The sequence below is a fragment of the Canis aureus genome, chromosome 16 (genome assembly GCF_053574225.1).
Source record: "Canis aureus isolate CA01 chromosome 16, VMU_Caureus_v.1.0, whole genome shotgun sequence".
Taxonomy (NCBI): Eukaryota; Metazoa; Chordata; class Mammalia; order Carnivora; family Canidae; genus Canis; species Canis aureus.
In genome coordinates, this window is record NC_135626.1 from 9,767,847 (window position 1) to 9,785,866 (window position 18,020).

An 18,020-nucleotide genomic window follows, 5' to 3' on the forward strand; every position below is an offset into this window, starting at 1 on the left:
CTCCAGGACCCTGGACAGCTTCCAGCTGGCGCCTCAGTCGGTAGAGTTGACCCTTGAGCTGTAGCCTGGAGCCTGCTTTAGAGCTCTCTCCCCTGGATTCAAAGCAAGCAGAAGGTCTAAGGACAGGGGTGAGGATGCCGGGGGGCGGGGTTCCAGTCCAGGTAAAGGCCTGACCATGGGCCCCTACACAGAACGGAGGATGCGGAGGCCTGCCTGACCATAGTCCACTGGCTCAAAACCTCCCCGCGACCTTTTCTCTCCCACATTGCACTTTTTGATCTGTTTACAATCCCCACCCCCACCACTTAATGCTGATGGAATTCAAATTTAACCCTAAAATCTCCAAGCTCCTAATTAGCAATCAACAGGAACCTCAATAAAACAAGCAGAAAATGTTTCCTCTTCCTCCAAAGCTGTAGAACAACAGCAGCCACCGTCCTGGGTCAGGAAACGGTCCTTGCAAATCTTCTCAAAATCAGCGTAAAATACATGTAACACAAAATATGCTGATTTAACTACTACTGAGTTCGATTTAGTGACATAAGTGTTGTTCACACTGTTGTGCAACCATCACCACATCGAGTCCGAACACTTTTTCATCACCCCCAACTGAAACTTTGTACCCATTAATCAATACTGCTCCCTTCTCCCTTCTTGCCTCCTGCACCTGGTGGGCTCTTCTACTTTGTGTCCCAATCAGTTTGCCCATTCTAGGTGTTTCTTGTAGGTGGGATCACAGCGTCTTTAAGGGCCGCCCATGTTGAGGCATGCGTGTGAGTTGCATCCCTCTCAATGGCTCACTTGTATTCCAGTGTGTGTCCCAGGCACACAGTCAGGCATTCCCCTTCCTTACAAGCCATTTGTTTCTGTACAATTGGTAGTAATGTTCCTACTTTCATTGCAGATTTTAGTACCTCTTTTTTTCCCCCCTTGGCCAATCTCTCTAAAAGGTTTGTCAGCTTTGGTTGCTCTTTTTCTAGTTCCTTAAAGTGTATTGTTATTAGGTTACTGACTTGAAACCTTTTTTCTTGTTTAACGTAGGCATTGGCAGCCAGAAATTCTGCCATTAGCACTGCGTCTGCGGTGTCCTGTAACTTGTGGTACGTTCTGTTTCTATCTCCCCTTGTCTCAAGGCATTTACTGACATCCCCTAGGACTTCTCTGACCCATTGGTTATCAAGGGGTGTGTTGCTTAATTGCCACATACTTCTGAGTCTTCCAGGTTTCCTTCCACTGTGGCCTTCTGCTTCTATCCAATTGGAAAAGATACTTTGTAGGACTTCAATCTTTAAAATGTATTAGGACTCGTTTTGTGGTCTCATAGACAGTGTGTTCCAGTGAATGTTCTCTTTGCATTTGGAGACGCATGTGTGCCCTGCTGCTGCTGTGAAGGGTTCTGCATCTGTCTGCCAGGTCCAACAGTGTGGTTCAAATCCTCTATCTGTAGCCATCTTCCGCCTGAATTTTTCCAGCCATTACTGGAAGTGAGGCAGTAAAGTCTCCAACTCACTTCGAAGATGTCAATTTTTGCTGTAGGGATGGATGTGTACAATTGTTATTTTTTCTTGATGAATGGAAATTTTTGTCAATGTATATGGACCTTGTCTCGATACTTTTTTGACTTAAAATCGATTTTGTCTGATAATAATATAACCACCCCCAGCTGTTTCCTGTTTTTGTGGAATATCTTTTCCCACTATTTTACTTCTAACCTTTTTGTATGTCTTTCAAAGTGAGTCTCTTTGAATACAGCACACTGGTGGAGCACATTTTTTAAATCTATTCTGCCAAACTGGAGAGTTTTATGGAGAATTTTATGTGGAGAGTTTAACCTAAGTATATTGCAGTAATTACTGATGAGGACTTGTTTATCAAGTCCATTAGCTATTTGTTTTCTGTATGTCCCATATGCATTTTGTTCAATTCCTCCATTACTGCTTTTTATGGATTTAGCTGATTTTTAAATAGTGCACCATTTTGATTCCCTTTCTTTTTGTATATATTTCTAAAAAAAAAAAAAAAAGATTTTCTTATTGGTTACCTTTGGGATTACAATTAACATTTTAAATTTAGAACAACCTAGTTTGAATAATACCAGCTTCATCCGGTAGTATACTAACACTCAGCTCTTATAAATCCTCATCCCCACTTTGTGTTGTTATTGGCACAGATTATATCTTTGTGTATTCTGTTCCCATTAACACAGATTTACACTGCTTAATACATTTGCTTTTCACATGATATAGAAAAAAGGAGTTACAAACCCAAAGTAAAACGTTTCCAGCTTTTGTAATGACCTATAACTTACCTCTACTAGTGGTCTTTATTTTTCATATGGCTTTGAGTTACTGTCTCGTGTTCTTCCATTCAGCCTGAAGGGCTCCCCTGTAGCATTTCCTTTAGGCAGGTCTACTGAAAACAAAATCTCTTAACTTCCTTTATCTGGGAATGTCTTCATTTCCCTTCCCCCTGAAAGGATAGTTTGCTGGATACAGAATTCCTCTTCCTTTCAGTACTTTAAAAATAAATATGTTATCCCACTGCCTTATGGCCACCATGGTTTCTTTTAATCTTATTTGAGGACACCCCCTTGTACATGATGAATTGCTTCTTTCTTGCTGCTTTCAAGATTTTCTCTTTGTCTTTCAACAGTTTGATTACAATGTATCTTAGTGTGGGTCTCTTTGAGTTTATCCTGCTTGGAGTCCACTGAATTTCTTAATGTGTAGATTTATGTCTTTCATCAAATCTGAGTTTTCAGCCATCATTACTTCAAATAATCTCTCTGCTCCTCTCTCTTCTTCTGGGACTCTCAGCATGTGCATGCTGTTACATTTGATGATGTCACCCAAATCCCAGAGGGAATTGTTCATTTTTCTTCATTCTTTTTCCTTTCTGCTCTTCAGTAGAATAATGTCAATGGCCTTATGGTCAGGTTTACCAATTCTCTCTGCCTGTGCAAATCTGCCATTGAACCCCTCTGTTGTTATTATACTTACAGCTCCAGAGTTTCCATTTGGTTCCTTTTCATAATTTCTATTAAATTTCCTACTTGTTCTTACATCATTTTCTGGCGTTCCTCTAGAGATTATTTGCTTTGTTTGTGGTTTCCTTGAGCTCACTGAGCATATTTAAGACTGTCGACTTAATGTCTTTGACTAGTAACTTCAATGCCTGGGCTTCCTCAGGCAGTCCGTCAAATTCTTTTTTTCCTATACCAGCACCGGGTTCCTATTTGTCTGTATACTTTGTCATTTGCTGGGAGCTGGATATTGAGGATGACAATGTGGTAACTCTGGAAACCAGATTCTCCTCCTCTTCTGGGCTTACTTCTGTTGCTCGAGAGCCACAGTCTTCTGTTTCTATGGTGACTTTTCCAAACTATGTTGTCCCGCATATTCCTTGTTGTTCCGGGATTAAAGCTTCTGTCCTGCTGCCTTGGTAGCCAGTGTGAGGCCTGGCAGAGATCTCCTTAACTGCTCAAGTCCTGAGGCTCTGTTCGTCATTAAGCACTCCCCCGACTGTTGTGCTGGATGAGGTTCCAGAGTCCACAGACTATCCAACCTGATCATTTTTCCCTTCCAGCTGAGTGAATGATCTCTATGGAGAGACTGACCTTGGAGCTTCTTATTTCACAATTTTCTCTCACAAATGTGATTTTTAAAGACACTCGAGTTTCAGGGCTTGTTGCTATGCCCTGTGAAAGCGCCTACAGCCTTGAATCCCAGGGGTGCTGGGGTGCTGACCCAGCTTAGTGCCCAGTTTAATGACTCTGAGGTGAACATCTCTGTGAAATCAAGTAGGCTTGATGTTTCCTTAAGTGAGCCAGAGAAGGGTTGCTGGCTCTTTCCGCTTCTCCTGCATACAAATAAACTGGTAACCATGCAAGACTTCCTATTTGAACACAGAATGGGAGTCTGTATCTCATTCAAACTAGCACAGGAAGTGAAAGAAGAAAACCGCAACTCTCAGGTTATAGTAGAAACTGGATTTTAATATAATATTCAAGTCTAGCATTTGCTATTTACAACAAATAAATATTGCCCCTCCCCAACTGGTAAACTTTTTTTTTTGTTTTTTCCTTTTATACAAATATTCAACATCCCTCCCCTTCCCCCAAATTCTCCTTTCCCACTAACCCCCGTCTCTTGTGGTCTCGTGAAGCCCAGGGTGCAGTGATGAATGGCACTTGCAGTGTCTTGAGATTCGACGTGAATGGGACTCGGCTGAAACCATTCTCACTCACCAGGCGGAGTGTGATCTGTGAAAAAGGGTCCCCCTCCTCCTCTCCTGGGGGAGGGCTGGATGGGGGTGGGCGAGACTCCCTCACTCTGTTGGCCCCAATGGTGGAATCTTTGGTGCAGCCTGGGAAAGGCTAGCGTGGTGGAAAGAGGGGCCAGGACCCAAGAAGGGCGCGGGCCGATGCCCGTGGGCATGAGGAGAGCAGTGCAGTGGTCGGACCCAGTGGATGAGTGGGTGCCCTGGGGTGCTCATGGGCACAGGTGGCAGTGATCCACACCTGAGCAGGTGTGAGGGAAATGCACAGAGGGCAGTGCCCAGCAGCATGCAGGGCTCCATGCCCATTGGCAGTGCTCCTTGGCAAAGTCAGCTAGTGCTCTGGTTCCAGAGAGCGGAAGGCACCTAAGGCAGCGAGTGGTCCACGGGAGGCCAGGTCAGCCTTGCAAACAGCAGGCGTCAATCCCGGCAGCAGGAGAGATTCAGGGTGAAACTGGAGTCTGGGGGTGGCCTGAGCTGAGTTCAGACAGCAGGTGCCTGCCTGGCCTGGGCCACTGGAGTCTGTAAGTGCTTAGTTACCCAGCCTGCCAGCCCCTGACAGAGCGGTCCTGTGGCTGGCCAGTGCTGGGGACTCATTAGAAGATGCCCTTGGCTATCTTGAGTCCTTTCTGCTTCATGCGAGGGAGAGTTGAGCTGGCGCCATGCCTGACCTTTGTCCCCTTTGTGAAGGTCCGTTTCTTTAGGACAAAGTCATAGTTGGCCGTAGAGTTCATGGCGTAGAATACGTTGGCGTTGTCAGGGATCTTCAGCTCTGGCGGGAGAGGGACAGAAGGAGGGTCAGTGATGCTTGAGAGCCCTCCCAGGGCTAGCCTGAGACAAAGACCTGGGAGCCCCCAGTGCAACCTCAGGAGTACCAATGATCACTCTCAGTGACACCTGCTGAGGACAGACTGCCGGACACTCAGGAGATCCAATGACTCTTATTTAAAAAGGGACTCTGAATGAAAAGTCCTTACCTCAGTGTGGAGCTGGCAAAGGGTCATCCATCCCAACCCCCCTGCAGCCTTCAATGACCATGATCTCAAGTTGGAAGAAGCTTCCTAGAATCCAGAATAGCTCCCCTAAATCCTGTCCTACTCAGGATCAAGGTTGGTGGCCTAGCAAAGGGCAGGCCTTGCCCTGGGTCTTTTGTGCCAGGGTCTAGGAGGCCTCCCTGACCCCCTGGGTAGCTCCTCTTCTCCCCGACCTGCTGCGGATGGGAGCCTGCAACAACCCGGACCCGCTGAGCTTTGTGCTCCTGCCTCACCTTCCCTACCCTGCCTTAAGCCTCAGTCCTCCTGTCCTGTAAGATGGGGGTCACACTTGTCCTGCTCCTCCTCCCCACCAATATGGTGTGAGAAGGTGAGAGAAGGTTCAGGAAACAACTTCTGGGGATGCTGGGGGTCACTACGAACTGTCTGAGCTAATGGGTGGCAGGTCATGGGAAAAAGTGGGTGAGGGCAGTGTCTACAGTCACCTTTACTGCATGTACATCTAGGTGTAGATATGGATTAACCCCTGGCTTGTTATCTCCTTTGTGGCAATGAGGAAATAGGCACAGATGGCATAAGGGCCATGCCCAAGCTCTCCAAGCCCTGCCATCCGGCTCCTGGTCTCTGCTGGCTCTTGGTTCTGTCGCTTTCCCTGCTCTTACCCACTGAGTTATATCCTCGTAGCCTGTTTTTAGTGTCTGCTATGGTCTGATTGTTTGTGTTCCCCTAGATTCATGTGGGAATCCTCATGCCCAAAGTGAGGCTCTGGACCGTGATAAGGTCGTGGGAGTGGGAGCCTCAGGAATGGGACTGATGTCTTATAAAAGAGGCCACCCAGGAGGCCCTTCCTTCTGCCACGTGAGGGCACAAGGAGAAGGCGGCCATCTGCCCCCTAGGAGAGGCCCTCACCAGAGCCTGACCACACTGGCACCTTCCTTGTGGACTTGCAGCCTCCAGAACGGTGAGAAATAAATCTCAGTACCTTATCAGCCCTCCAGTCTATGGTATTTTGTTATAGCATCTGCAGCGTACTTAGATAGTGTCACACGTGCATGGATTTTTTTGAGGCTTAGGTCCACAGCAAGCATGACTCTTTCGGAAATATGCATTTCCCATTTCAGCCACGGTGCCCCTGGGAATGGCCCATGGGCTTGGCCATCTGGCTGCTTGGCCCTGGAAGAAAAGCCTTCTCTCTCTACTCCGGGTGCTGCTAGCTTTGAACTACAAGGGCACATGCCAGGGGCTGGTGAGGAGGGCAGGGCAGGGTGATGTCGGGGCAGTATCTGGGAATGTCCGCCTGGGGCCGGGGTGCGGCGTGTGGTGCTGTTTCCTCCCGGCCCACCCGCCTGGCCCCCCACCTCGCCAGCCCTGACTTACTTCGATCATCTGAAATGACTTGCACTAGCTCGTAGTCATCTGGCTCGTCCTCATCCAGGTTGTGTTTGTCCATGGCCTTCCGGATTACGGCCGGAGCCTTATCTTGGCTGGTTACCTAGATTGGGAAAGGGGGAGACTGTCAGCCAGGGGCCTGGAGAAACCCTGCCACAGGGCAGCAGCAGGGGCCCTGCACACAGAGGCTCAGCTTCTGGCTGGGTGCTAGGTTTGTGGGGGCCTGGCCGCCTTGTCTGGCCCTGGGAGGCCTCTGTGTGGTCACAGGGGGCTTCTCCCAATTGTTCCTGTCCCCCCATTTTCCTACAAGCCTGCCACCTCCTCCCGTGCCACCTTGGAAAACTGCCTGCTCTGGGGGGCTGCTCCCCTTGATCCTGCCCCCTGCAGAACAATGGGACCAGTGAACTCAGGGGACAGACAGCATCTAGGCCCAGCCCCGGAGGTAAGAGAGGCCCTGGCCAGATGCCCTGTGGCCGCCTCTGGCCAGGCCTGCAGAGGCTGGAGGCTGCAGTAGTGCGGTGCGTTGCACAGGCCGATCCCTCTTGCCTCGACCCCAAAGGCCAGAGTGCAGACAGGCCTTGGACATGGGATCATACGGGTAACTGTTAATGGCAGTCAAGCTAGCACAGGGTGGGTATGTAACGGGGCACCTGACCCAGTGTGAGCGGATGGGGGCCTCTGGGGAGTGCAAATAAACGGCTCCTCTGCAGGGTGAGTTCTGGAACATGAGAGGAGTCCCTCCTCTTGCCACCAACACACACAGTGTCTAGAGACACATCCCCTTGGCTTGATCTCAAGCCCTAAATGACATCCACTGCCTGACACTGCTGGCCACCACCACGGCCACCAGCCTGGCATGGTCACTGCCCACCCTGCCCACACTGCCTCCTAACCAGCCTCCCTACGTCTCCTGGCCCCAGCCCACCCCTAGAGATAAGCCCTAAGTTACGACTGCCCCCTGTCTGCTCCAACCACCGGTGGTGCCCATCTTCCTCTGAGGAGATCCAGGCCCCAAGCCCTGAGCCCTTGACCTCAGGCTTCTGGTTGCTCCTCCAAGCCCCACAGCCTCCCTGCCTCCCTGCTTCCCCAGAGGCGCCTTCTTTGTGGAGCTCTCTCTGGCCCTCGATCTCCACGGGAGCTTCTGACCATTTGTCCTCCCTGGCTCCTGAAAGGTTAGCTCCAGGACGGCGGGCAGGGGATGGCGCTCAAGACACGTGCTGCCTGGCAGAGCAAGGGCGCCCTCGTGGCTCACCAGGATGCTCTTGTACATGTTGCCGTTGTCCACGTCCAGGCTGACGCGGATGATGCAGCAGTCGCCCACCTGCTGGTTGTAGAGCGGCAGTGAGGAGCTGTAGCTGCAGACCCCTGAGACGGAGCGCTTGTGGGTGCGTGTGGCGGACACGGGCGTGGTGGAGGCTGAGGAGGAGGAGGTGCTGCTGGAGGCTGAGCTGATGCCGGAGGTCTCCGGGGATGACTGGGAGGTGGACTCCCAGAACTGTGGGGATGGCATGATCAGCAGAAGCCCTGGACCCTGCAGGGCACCCAGGGGATCCTAGGAGCTCTGTTTAGGAGCTTCTTGGCTACTTGTGGGTGGGGCGTGGCGACCTGAGCCCGGGCAGGACCATCAGGGGGAAGGGGTGGGGCAGTCACCTTTTTTTCCTGACCGTCGGGGGACTCTGGGACAAAGCTCATGTTGATCTCATCCACATCAGAGCTGGAGGAGCCGGCTGAGTGGACGCTGAGTGCGTCGGCAAGGTCCCCGCTGCTGAGGTAGGGGCCGCACCTGAGCTGGTCGCAGGACTTGGAGTGAGAGCTGCCACTGGTGCTGAGCTCTGTGCTGGGGGCCTGGCGGCTGCATGGGAGGATCAGCTCACTGGGGGGCCCTCCCCCGGGAGAACGTGCCCAGGTAGGGAACGGTGCCCTGGATGTGCCCGGGGACACATCCCACCCCAGGCCCTACGCTCCACATTCCGGGCTCTGCACCTAGTGCTCGGTCAATCACCAGCCCCGCATCCGTCCCTGTTTTGGGAGTAGTCAATTTAGGATCACTCTACTTTGTGGAGGAGAAAGCAGGCCCAGAGGGGGAAGACAAGGGGGCCAAGGCTTCCCTAAGCCAGGGGGGAGCCCTTCCTGCCAGCCCAGGCACTCACTCGCTCCAGCGCTTGACAATGGCCGTGTTCTTCTTGGCTTTGAGGGTGTTGCTGGCCGACTCGGAGGGGGGCTCCAGCTCACAGGACAGGTTGTAGCTACAGGACAGATGGGAGCCGTGAGGCTGGCAGGGGGGGCACACCCAGGTCCCCCTCCTGGAACCTGCCCGGCAGCGGAGGTCCAGACACCCCAATCTAGCTGACCAAGATCCCACACCACTGGCTCCCTGGGCTGGCCCGGTTCCTGCGCAGCTATACCTCTCCGTCTCGCTGAGCCGCTCCATGGCCCGGAACCAGGCCCCAAAGTGCTCCTCGGGTGCGATGCTGTAATTGTTGCATGCCGACTGGAGCAGCTTGATCTGGGCGATCACCTCAAATTCCTGGGGCCAGAGGGAAGGGCAGGATGGTGCGAGGTGTGGATGGGGTGCAGGGTGTGGCCTGGGGCCCTGGGTCTCTACATCCCCTCCTGCTTTCTACTCCTTCCCGGGCCTACCCTGTCCCTGGAGCTGGGTCCAAACAACCCTTCCCAGGAAGTCGTCCCTGCCCTGGCCTCCCGCGCCCACCCTCCTGTGTATCCAGCTCTCCCAAATATAACAGGAATCGGGGTGGGTGGGTGGGTGGGTCTCTGGTTTCCACATCCTGGCCAACACCTGTGGCCTGCAGCTGCTCACCTTCCTCCTCTTCTCGAAGTTAATCAGTCTTCCCTGGAAGGCAAACAGCCAGAGACCATCAGAAAGTGGCCCCCGTTCAAACAAAAAAAAAAAAAAAAAAAAAAAAAAAGAAAGTGGCCCCTTGCCTGCGACCACCCTTCAACTCCTCTCCGGCTGCACTACCCACAGCACACACCAGGGGGCAGGTGGGTGCACATACCCGTGGCCCTGGGTCCTGGGGGGTGGTGGGCAGAGTCTCAAGGAACTTCTTGCCCAACTCTGACGAGGGGTGGGGATACTGAGGCCTGGGGCAGGAAGGCCCAGCTTGGCCACACCGTGCCTGACCCTGGAGGGCGGGGGCCATGACCTGAGGGAGGGCTGTGTGGAGCCGGGCCAAACCCTCCTGTAGCTCTAGGCCTCACCAGCCGGGCACCTACCTCTTCACACATTGGTGAGGCGGGCAGGTGCCCTGGCATGTGGTACCTGTGAGGTATGCCTAGAGCTGAGAGCTCCGGGCTCAGTGGGAGTGCTTCCCCCTGGGGCTCTAGGACCCCGGCCCTGCTCCCACCCTGGCCAGGCCCCCAGGGCTCACTCACATACAGATAGTCCTTCATCGCGGTGTCCAGCATCACCAAGTCTGTGAGGAACGTGCCCAGGTAGGGAACAGTGCCCTGGATGACACCCTGTGACATGAGGGTAGGGCGGATGAGCCAGGGCCAAGACTTCCCTCAGCCTCAGCCTCACCCTGGCCTCCCACTTAGAGCTGCCTGGGGACCTTTAGCTGCCTCCCCCAGACTCTCCCCTAGTGTCCATGGACCCCAAACTCCCTCTCATCACCTGCCGGGCCTGGTGTCTTGCACACGGCCAAGGTTCTGTGGCTCTCGGACCCTCCCCACCCCTAAACCCACCATGAGCTTGGCCCTCCTGGACCATTGCCCTGGTGGCCGCCACCAGCACCGTTAAGTCACCAGGTGGTCAGGGTGTGCCCCCCCCACCAGGGCCCAGAGGAGGTCAGATGTAGGGGGCACAGCAGGCACTGCAGCAGCAGGGGGCAGGCTGGGGGTGACCTTCCTCTCCTCACCCGGAGGCCGGCCCCTGCCTCTCTCCAGATTTGCGTACACTCACCGTCTCCTTTGGTCGCTTCTGGGCTCTCTTGGGGTTCATCTCCAGAGTGGCAAACTTGGAGGTCCCCTCCTGAAAGGGTTGAGGGCAGGGTCAGTGAGGCCTTCCCCTCCTCCCCAGTCTGGGCCCCGGTCACTGGTACAAATGCTCTGCCACCACCCGGGTGGCACCTGGCCCTCACTGGGTGTGGGAACGTGGGCCAGCAGCCTGGCCTCCTGGGGGGCCTCCAGGAACTCAGCATCCCATCCCACGTCTGTTCCTCTCACTGTTCTGCCCTCACCCGCTCCGAGGTGGGGGCTCTGCACAAAGCTCCTGTGCATTCCTTTTCTCCTTGCACCTCATTGCCTCCCCATGAGTCCTGAGACCAGAGGGGCCCCAAGCTCCTCATTCCTCCATTTTCCGAGACGGGCAGTAACTCAGAGGAGAGTCCCTCCCGGCGGGAGACCAGCTTCTGCTAACTGGTCTTCCGGCTCATTTGGGGCCCTGTGGTGAGAGCCCAAGACTCCCTGGGATCCTCTGTGGCGTCTGGCCCAGGGCAGAGTGAGGATCCCCTAGTGCACCCAGAGCTGCCTCCCGGGGCTGCTCATTTGGTTCCAAGGCTGGTCAGCCCCTTTGGGATTTGGCCTCCCTCTGTGGTTCCTCATCCCTGGGCAGGCAGGCAGGCAGGCAGGCAGGCAGGCAGGCAGGCTGGCTGCCCTCCCCTTGAGCTGCAGTGTAGACAGAAGGAGCCTCCCACCCCTGGCCCATCCACCCAGCAGCATGGAGGAAGCAGGAAACCTACTAATCCTGCCAGCTCACCCATCCCTTCTGGAACACCCCAGCTGCTCCCACATCATCCCATTGCCAGGGCCTCCTGGTCCCCAAACTGCTCCCCACCAATGGCCACAAACCAAAAAGATCCTCCTCTCTCCAAAGTCCAGACAAGACAGGACTGGAGTTCTTCACACAAACTTTCACTGAGAACTTTCCTCCTCTGGCCAGGCCTTACCTTGATGAGCAGCTCTCTGCTCAGAGAATAGTTGTTCTCATCCGAGAAGATCTCTGACAGCTTCTGGAAGACTCGGAAACTGTCCCTGACGGAAGGAAGGACAGGCTTGGGAATGGCACGATGGGCATGAGCACTGAACTGTTTCTAGAACCCACAGACCCGAACTGCCTGGACGGGTGGTTTGCACCCAGGGTCCTGCGGGGCCCTAAGTGCTCTGTGGACCTGGTGGGGGAGAACTCCGTGTGTGTGGTTGTCCTGATCCTGTGTATCTGTCACCAGTACACACAGGAAAATCTCCAGTGTGGCTCTCCCCGATAGCTGACAGATAACTGAGTCCCAAGGCAGAACTACTGGCCTGAGGCCAATGGATGCTTTGGGGTCCCACCAGCAGGCCCACCCCAGAATTCGCAGCCTCCTGGCAGGTCCCGGGTCCCTCCTGGTGCTCCTGCAGAGAGATGCCTGCCCACCTGGAAACTTCCTCCCATGTCTTCTTCAGCCGGTGGACAGAGTTGCTCTGTAGGGCTGACAGGATAGCATAGAGTGACGAGAAGTTCTTGAGGACCCGGCACTCCTGGCGGAGGGACAGAAGGGCCGAGGTATGGCTTCAGTCCCTACAGCCGGGACCTCCCGTCCTGGGTAAGACGGACGCCTGCCCGCAGAGCCCCCGGGATGCCCCTGGGCCTGGTCAGGAGAGGAGGATGTGGGGTCAGCCTAAGGGAGGGGGTTACAGGGGAGTGAGCACCCAGGTGGCGGGATGTGCAGGTCAAGCCTGGCGTGTCCCTTGGAAGGATGGGCCTGGGGTCTCTGCAGGGCCTTGGAGTTCAGACCACAGCCCTGGGGTCAGATAAAGTGAGAAGGGGGTTCCCAGGGTCCCTGTGAGGCCTACCCTGGCCACTTCGATCCAGTGCTCCACTACCCTGGCCCTGTCCCGGGCTGTCACACTCCGGTCCCCCAGGCAGGTGGTGATGACACAGTTGGCCACACTGTTGAACTGTGTGACAGTGGCGCGGACGGTGGGTGCCAGGTGCTCCTTGCCCTTCTTGTCCCGCTGAGACCAGATGGAGCCCAGGCAGTGGTAGGGCACCACCTTCTTGAACAGCTCCTGGGGATCATGGGGAGTGTCACCTGGCTCTGCCATAGCCCAGGGCAGTGTCCACGCCTCCCCAGTCCCTGGCAGGGTCCCTGGTCAGGGCTTGAGCCTTGCAGGGCCGGGGGTGGGGAGGGGATGGTGCAGGTCCCTGGACTTTGTTCTCTGCCCACCGTGCGTGCCCAGCATGAGTGACCCAGGACGACTCGCTGGAGGAAAGAGGCTTTGGCATTTTTGGCAGCTCATCCTCACTAACTGCAAGCACAGAGGTGGCTCACTCATAGCTGCGCATACTGGGTGGCACCTGCCACTCCCTGTCAGGTCTCAGGTCTGCCCCCCTCCTGCACCCCCACCCAGATGCGCACTCGCTGTGGCTGCTACGCCTATGGGCTCCGCTGTCTGCCATAAGCTAGTACACAGCAGGTGCCTCATAAGTGCTGAGGATGGTGAGGTCTCAGGGAGATAGGAGGGCGACCCGTGGAGCTGGATGCACCTCAGTGAGCTCCACTCCTCTCCCCACCCAGCCTTCAACTGTCTTGCCTCCTGTAATCCGCAGTCCCTGTGTGGAGGGTTGGGCTGGGGAGAGTCCCATCTATATGTCCACAGTCCAGAGACCACACGCTGAATCCTGGTGGAACTGGGACATGGACCCCGACATCAGTTCTGGACCAGGGAATGGCAGGGAATGGACCGGATGCCAGGGGAAGGTGCCCTGCCTGCCCTGCCCAGGAAAGGAGCTCACCGCATCCATCAGTGTAAACTGCTCCGCCACCAGGTCGGGAGGGAACATCAAGACATGAGGCTTCTCATTCAGGCCATTTTCTGCAGCCACAGGCGAAGGCCAGGGAGGCTCGGGTGCGGGAGCTGCCTCTAGCTCTAGAGTTTGTGACAGAGCTGGCTCTAGCTCTGGAGCTGGTGCTAGAGCTGGCTCTAGCTCTGGAGCTGGTGCTAGAGCTGGTTCTAGCTCTGGAGCTGGTGCTAGAGCTGGTTCTAGCTCTAGAGCTGGAGCTGGTTCTAGCTCTGGAGCTGGTGCTGGTTCTAGCTCTGGAGCTAGTGCTGGAGATGACTGTAGCTCTAGAGCTGGGGCTGGGGCTGGGGCTGGTGCTGGAGCTGGTGCTGGAGCTGACTGTAGCTCTGGAGCGGGCACGAGAGGTGGTGCTAAAGCTGGCTCTAGTTCTGGAGCTGTTTTTAGAACTGGCATTGGAGCTGGCGACAGAGCTACAGGAGGAGAGAAGTCTCCATGTGTCTTTGCAGAAACAGAACATGTCTCTGAGCCTCCCAGGGGAGCCACAGTCAAGAACCCCTACAGAGGTGTCCCCGCAATGCCGTCCCCCAGCTGGGTGCTCTGAGCCCGGTCTTGGCTCCTGGCCCCACCCCAGCCTCTGAGGGCTCCTCCCTGTGGGGTCCAGCACCCACCCATGCCCAGACACCCACAGACACTCTGCCCAGCTTCTCACCCTCAGGCTCGGCTTCAGTGAGTTCTGAATGCTCCAACTGGGCCAAAAGAAGGTGGGCACGGCGCTCCAGGTCGGAGCCGGGCATGTTGAGCTGCACATAGGCCACCAGCTGCTTAAGGCAGGGAAAGTCTGGGGGCTGACAAAAGTCTTCCGAATACTGGTCCAGCCAGGTGCCCAGAATGGAGGAGATGGCACTAGAGGCAGGAGGGCAGACAGCAGCTCAGGAGCCTGGCCCTTCCTCCCACACAGACCCCTGAGCCCCTGGGGATGGTCCAGCCCGACCCCGGGCCCACCCCAGCCACCCCCAAGGCCACCCAGGTAGGGGCAGGTCTGGGCAGCAGGCGGGGCTGGATGTCCCCACAGCGGGGAGCCCTCCATGCATGGTGTGAGCGCCCCTGCCTGCCTCAGGGGAGCAGACCCCCCTCCCCTTGTCTGAGTCCCCCCTCTGCACTGGAGATGCCAGGAGGGTGGACTGGGGGCGCTCTCTGACTCCTGTGCTCCTGCAGGAGAGGCCCCCACACCTCTGCCCTGCAGCAGGAATCACAGGATATGGGGGGCCAGGCTCGGCCCAGCACCCCTGCCACCCCAAAGCCCCGCATGTCCTCCACCTGGGAGACAGGGGGCCCTCCCATCAGACCCAAAGTCCACTCACTTTTTTAACTGGTCCTGGGGTCCACCGTCTTCATCAGAATAAGGGAGAATGCATCCGTATCTAGAGGAGGCCGTGAGGGCGTCACATCTACCGTACCTGCTATGATGTCTAGGGTTACCAGCTGACTCCCCCGACTAGAGCGGGAGCCCGGAGCCCAGGGAGTTGTGTCTGCCGCGGACGCCGAATCATGCACAATGTCCTGAAGGGGCTTCATGTCCATTTGGCAACTGAATGAAGCCCACCCAGCAGCTTCCAGGTGGCTGAGTGGGTCTGGGGCCCCCTGCCAGCCCCCAGGACTCCCTGCTCTGGCGACACCCAGGATGGGGCCCCGGATGGAATCTGTGACCTCCTCACAGCCAGACTGTGAGGAGAGCGGCTTTGCCCCGACACAGGATCCAGGGCCTGAGGCAGAGAGCTTCTCCGGGCGGAGAGGACCCACCTCAGCCCCAGGACCCCCCTCTCCATGGGCTGGCCATAGGGTCAGCACTGTGGGGGGCTTGTCCCAAAGGTCAGACCAGAACCCTCTGTGTGGGGGCTCAGGCCTCATGGCACACAGGGTCCACACAAGACACCCGAGGCTCAGAGACGGCAAGTGCCAAACCAAAGACACAGCCAAGTGTTGAGTGGGGAGGTGCTGTGGGGCACAGAGGCCCTGCTCACCTTTTGAACAGAAGGTCCAGGACCTGCTGGGTGGTGGTGAAGGCTCGGTAGGTGCACAGGAAGATAGTGACGTAGGAGAGGTCGCTGCCCTGGAAGGCAGGTACCAAGTGTTCCACCAGCTTCTCCAGCGTGCCTGCCTTCACCGTTCGCACCTTGCAGGTCTCATACAGGTGCAGGGCCGACTCGTTCTCACACTGGAGCGGGGACAAAGGAGGGGTGTATGGTCAGTGGTGGCACCAGGGACTGCCAGGAGGGTGGCAGACCAGCGCTCAGACAAAGCCCCAGGTGCCCCGTGTGTGGCCAAAGAGGAGACGTGTGTGCCCCCAGCAGGAAAACAAGCTCAGCTTTGGAAGTGGAATTTGAGATGGGGAATCACAAAAAACACAAACACGACCGTTCCAGGTCAGTCTGTGGGCTGGACTGAATGACAGCACCTCAGTGGAAAAGCACTGCCCCCATGAGTCCTGGAAAAACATGCCCATTCTAGAGACGAGGAAACGGAGTCTTCTGGGAAGATACACGGGATGCTCAGTGCAGCACCGGGGAATGGCTGCAGCAAGGAATCAAGTCAAGGCCCTCAGCACTGAAAGGCCGAATCGCTGTGACAACCAGCCTCCCTTCTGGAATGTTCCGCAGCTAGTGGAGTCAGGCCCTGCCCCTGACCTGGAGGGGTCACATGGCTGTGCTCCAGGAAGCAGTAAATTATATAGGAGCCTGAGCCTCGGCCCCTTGGGAGTAAAACTAGCCCTTTTAAGTGTGGTGACGTGGAAGGCTTGCAGGTGTGCAGGGAGGCAGGCGCTGACTGCTAGCTACTACCTGAGACAGCGGAGGGCAGGATCAGACTGAGGCAAAATCCAAAATCACCTGGGGCCCAATGTGAAGGGGAAACAGTAGAAAAGTGTCTTTTTTTGATGTTCATACAAATATGTGCAGACTGACCTTTTTTCTTTCTTTTTTTTTTTTTTGAGAGAGAGAGGGGGAGGGAGGGAGCAAACAGTGGGGAGAGGCAGAAGGAGAGGGAGAATCGTAAGCAGGCTCCACACCCAGCGCAGGGCAGACACTGGGCTTGATCTCACAACCCTGAAATCACCATCTGAGCCAATATCAAGAGTTGGACACTTAACCAACTGAGCCGACCAGGCGCCGCGGTGCAGAGTGACTTTGCTCCTGGCCAAGCCCAGGGCTGGACCGTGGGGAGGGGCAGGTTCCTTTGGGATCGGGATGAGGGGCCCTCAGTGGAGAAGGCCCTGGGAGGGAGCCCAGCACAGCAGCCAGAGCCTGGAAGCCGGGGCGTGCCCGGGCGCACTCACCCCCAGCCAGCGCTGGCCCTTGTTGGCGCTGTGGTGTGCCTGCACTTTCCGCAGGGAGATGGAGTAGATGACCCCGTTGACCAGCTCCTCGCCGATCTCCTGTGTGCAGCTCTGCAAAGATAGTGCCCGGCCGCCGGGCAGGGGCATCAGGGGCTGCCCCCTGGGGCCTCCCTCCCCAGCTGAGGTGCCCCGTCCACACAGGCCCCCTGGCGGGAGTCACGTTGGGGCAAGCACTCCCCGTCTCACCCCCTCACAAGCTAGCTGTGAACAAGATGAGCCCCTCAGGCTCCCGAAGCCCCCAGCAACCTGCTCACACCCAGGTGGGGTCACCCCCCCACCCCCAAGATGGGTATTGGTTTTCAGTCATTTCAGATGAGCACATGGAGGCTGAGAGAAGGGCCTATGTCATGCCACTGTGGCTAAACGGCAAAGCCAGGACCCCAGGCCCTGACATGGCACCTCCCGTGTGGCCCTCCTCTTCCCTCCTTGGCCCATCCCGCCCCCACCCCAGCTGACCCATAGGTGGGGGCAGCTCCTCCCAGCGCAGCCCTGGAGTCAGCATCATGGGTCTGGAGCAGATGCTGGGTATCCCCAACAGCCACATCCGAGGCCACTTCCTTCCCTTTCTGCTCATTCATGCCCTTGTGCCTTCTTGGGCAACAGAGGAGTTCCCGGTTCCCTGTGTGTCATCACGTGCACGGGGACAGGGTGATAAAGTGACAGTGCAGGCATCTGGGCAGATGACTGGGGTTTCACAGGACCCGAAATCATGGGGCTTTGGCTGGGACAGGAAGGGGGGAATCATCTGGCTGCTCCCTGGGCCCATAGCAGCAAGGAAAGGCCCTTGTTTTATGAGGCAGTGACTCCTCCCGCCAGGCAGGCTGGCCCGGGGGCTGTGATCATCAGGCCCTGGCTGGCTGAGGCCACTGAGCCATGTGGCCCTGGGCTCTGCAGCCCCCTTGCCCATAGGTCTCTGTCCCAGGAAGGGTGAGCCTGCCGTGGGGAGAGGGGCCTCTGAGTTTAGGAAAGAGCTGGGAGGTGCCAGCTGGCACAGGGCCATCGATTGCAGGGTCTGCACCAGTGGTTGGGACCGCGGCTCACTGCCCTAACCCAAGGCAGGCGTGGAGCTTACAGAAGACTGGGGAAAAAGTGCTGACTCAGCCCACCCACATCCTTCCCTGGAGCCCTGGGCCTTAGCAGGGCCCCTACTGCACCGCTGCGGCCAGCAAGGGGTGTCTGGGCCTCACCTCCTGCCCACCCGTGTGGGCCGCGCAAGGCCAGCTGCCCTCTG

At 56.3% G+C, this 18,020-nt stretch overlaps 1 protein-coding gene across 8 annotated transcripts in view; it reads right to left on the reverse strand.

The window, feature by feature from the left end:
• Positions 1-3,973: 3,973 nt before the first annotated feature.
• The window catches only part of RALGDS (ral guanine nucleotide dissociation stimulator), a 28,801-nt gene continuing 14,754 nt past the window's right edge, over positions 3,974-18,020 (reverse strand). For 3 of the 8 annotated variants that reach the window (XM_077851244.1, XM_077851250.1, XM_077851247.1), the window contains exons 2-18: positions 16,730-16,840; positions 15,420-15,613; positions 14,760-14,855; positions 14,108-14,301; positions 13,393-13,868; positions 12,450-12,665; positions 12,031-12,134; positions 11,564-11,648; positions 10,579-10,647; positions 10,050-10,136; positions 9,475-9,507; positions 9,062-9,183; positions 8,807-8,902; positions 8,307-8,508; positions 7,909-8,151; positions 6,645-6,759; positions 3,974-5,047 (exon numbers count right to left, since the gene is read on the reverse strand). In XM_077851244.1, coding sequence (XP_077707370.1) covers positions 4,872-5,047; positions 6,645-6,759; positions 7,909-8,151; positions 8,307-8,508; positions 8,807-8,902; positions 9,062-9,183; positions 9,475-9,507; positions 10,050-10,136; positions 10,579-10,647; positions 11,564-11,648; positions 12,031-12,134; positions 12,450-12,665; positions 13,393-13,868; positions 14,108-14,301; positions 14,760-14,855; positions 15,420-15,613; positions 16,730-16,840 — 2,619 coding nt within the window. In that variant the 3' untranslated portion in view covers positions 3,974-4,871. Of the gene's footprint in view, positions 5,048-6,644; positions 6,760-7,908; positions 8,152-8,306; positions 8,509-8,806; positions 8,903-9,061; positions 9,184-9,474; positions 9,508-10,049; positions 10,137-10,578; positions 10,648-11,563; positions 11,649-12,030; positions 12,135-12,449; positions 12,666-13,392; positions 13,869-14,107; positions 14,302-14,759; positions 14,859-15,419; positions 15,614-16,729; positions 16,841-18,020 lie in introns of all 8 variants that reach the window. The other 5 variants (XM_077851243.1, XM_077851249.1, XM_077851246.1 and 2 more) reach the window with 2 other exon arrangements.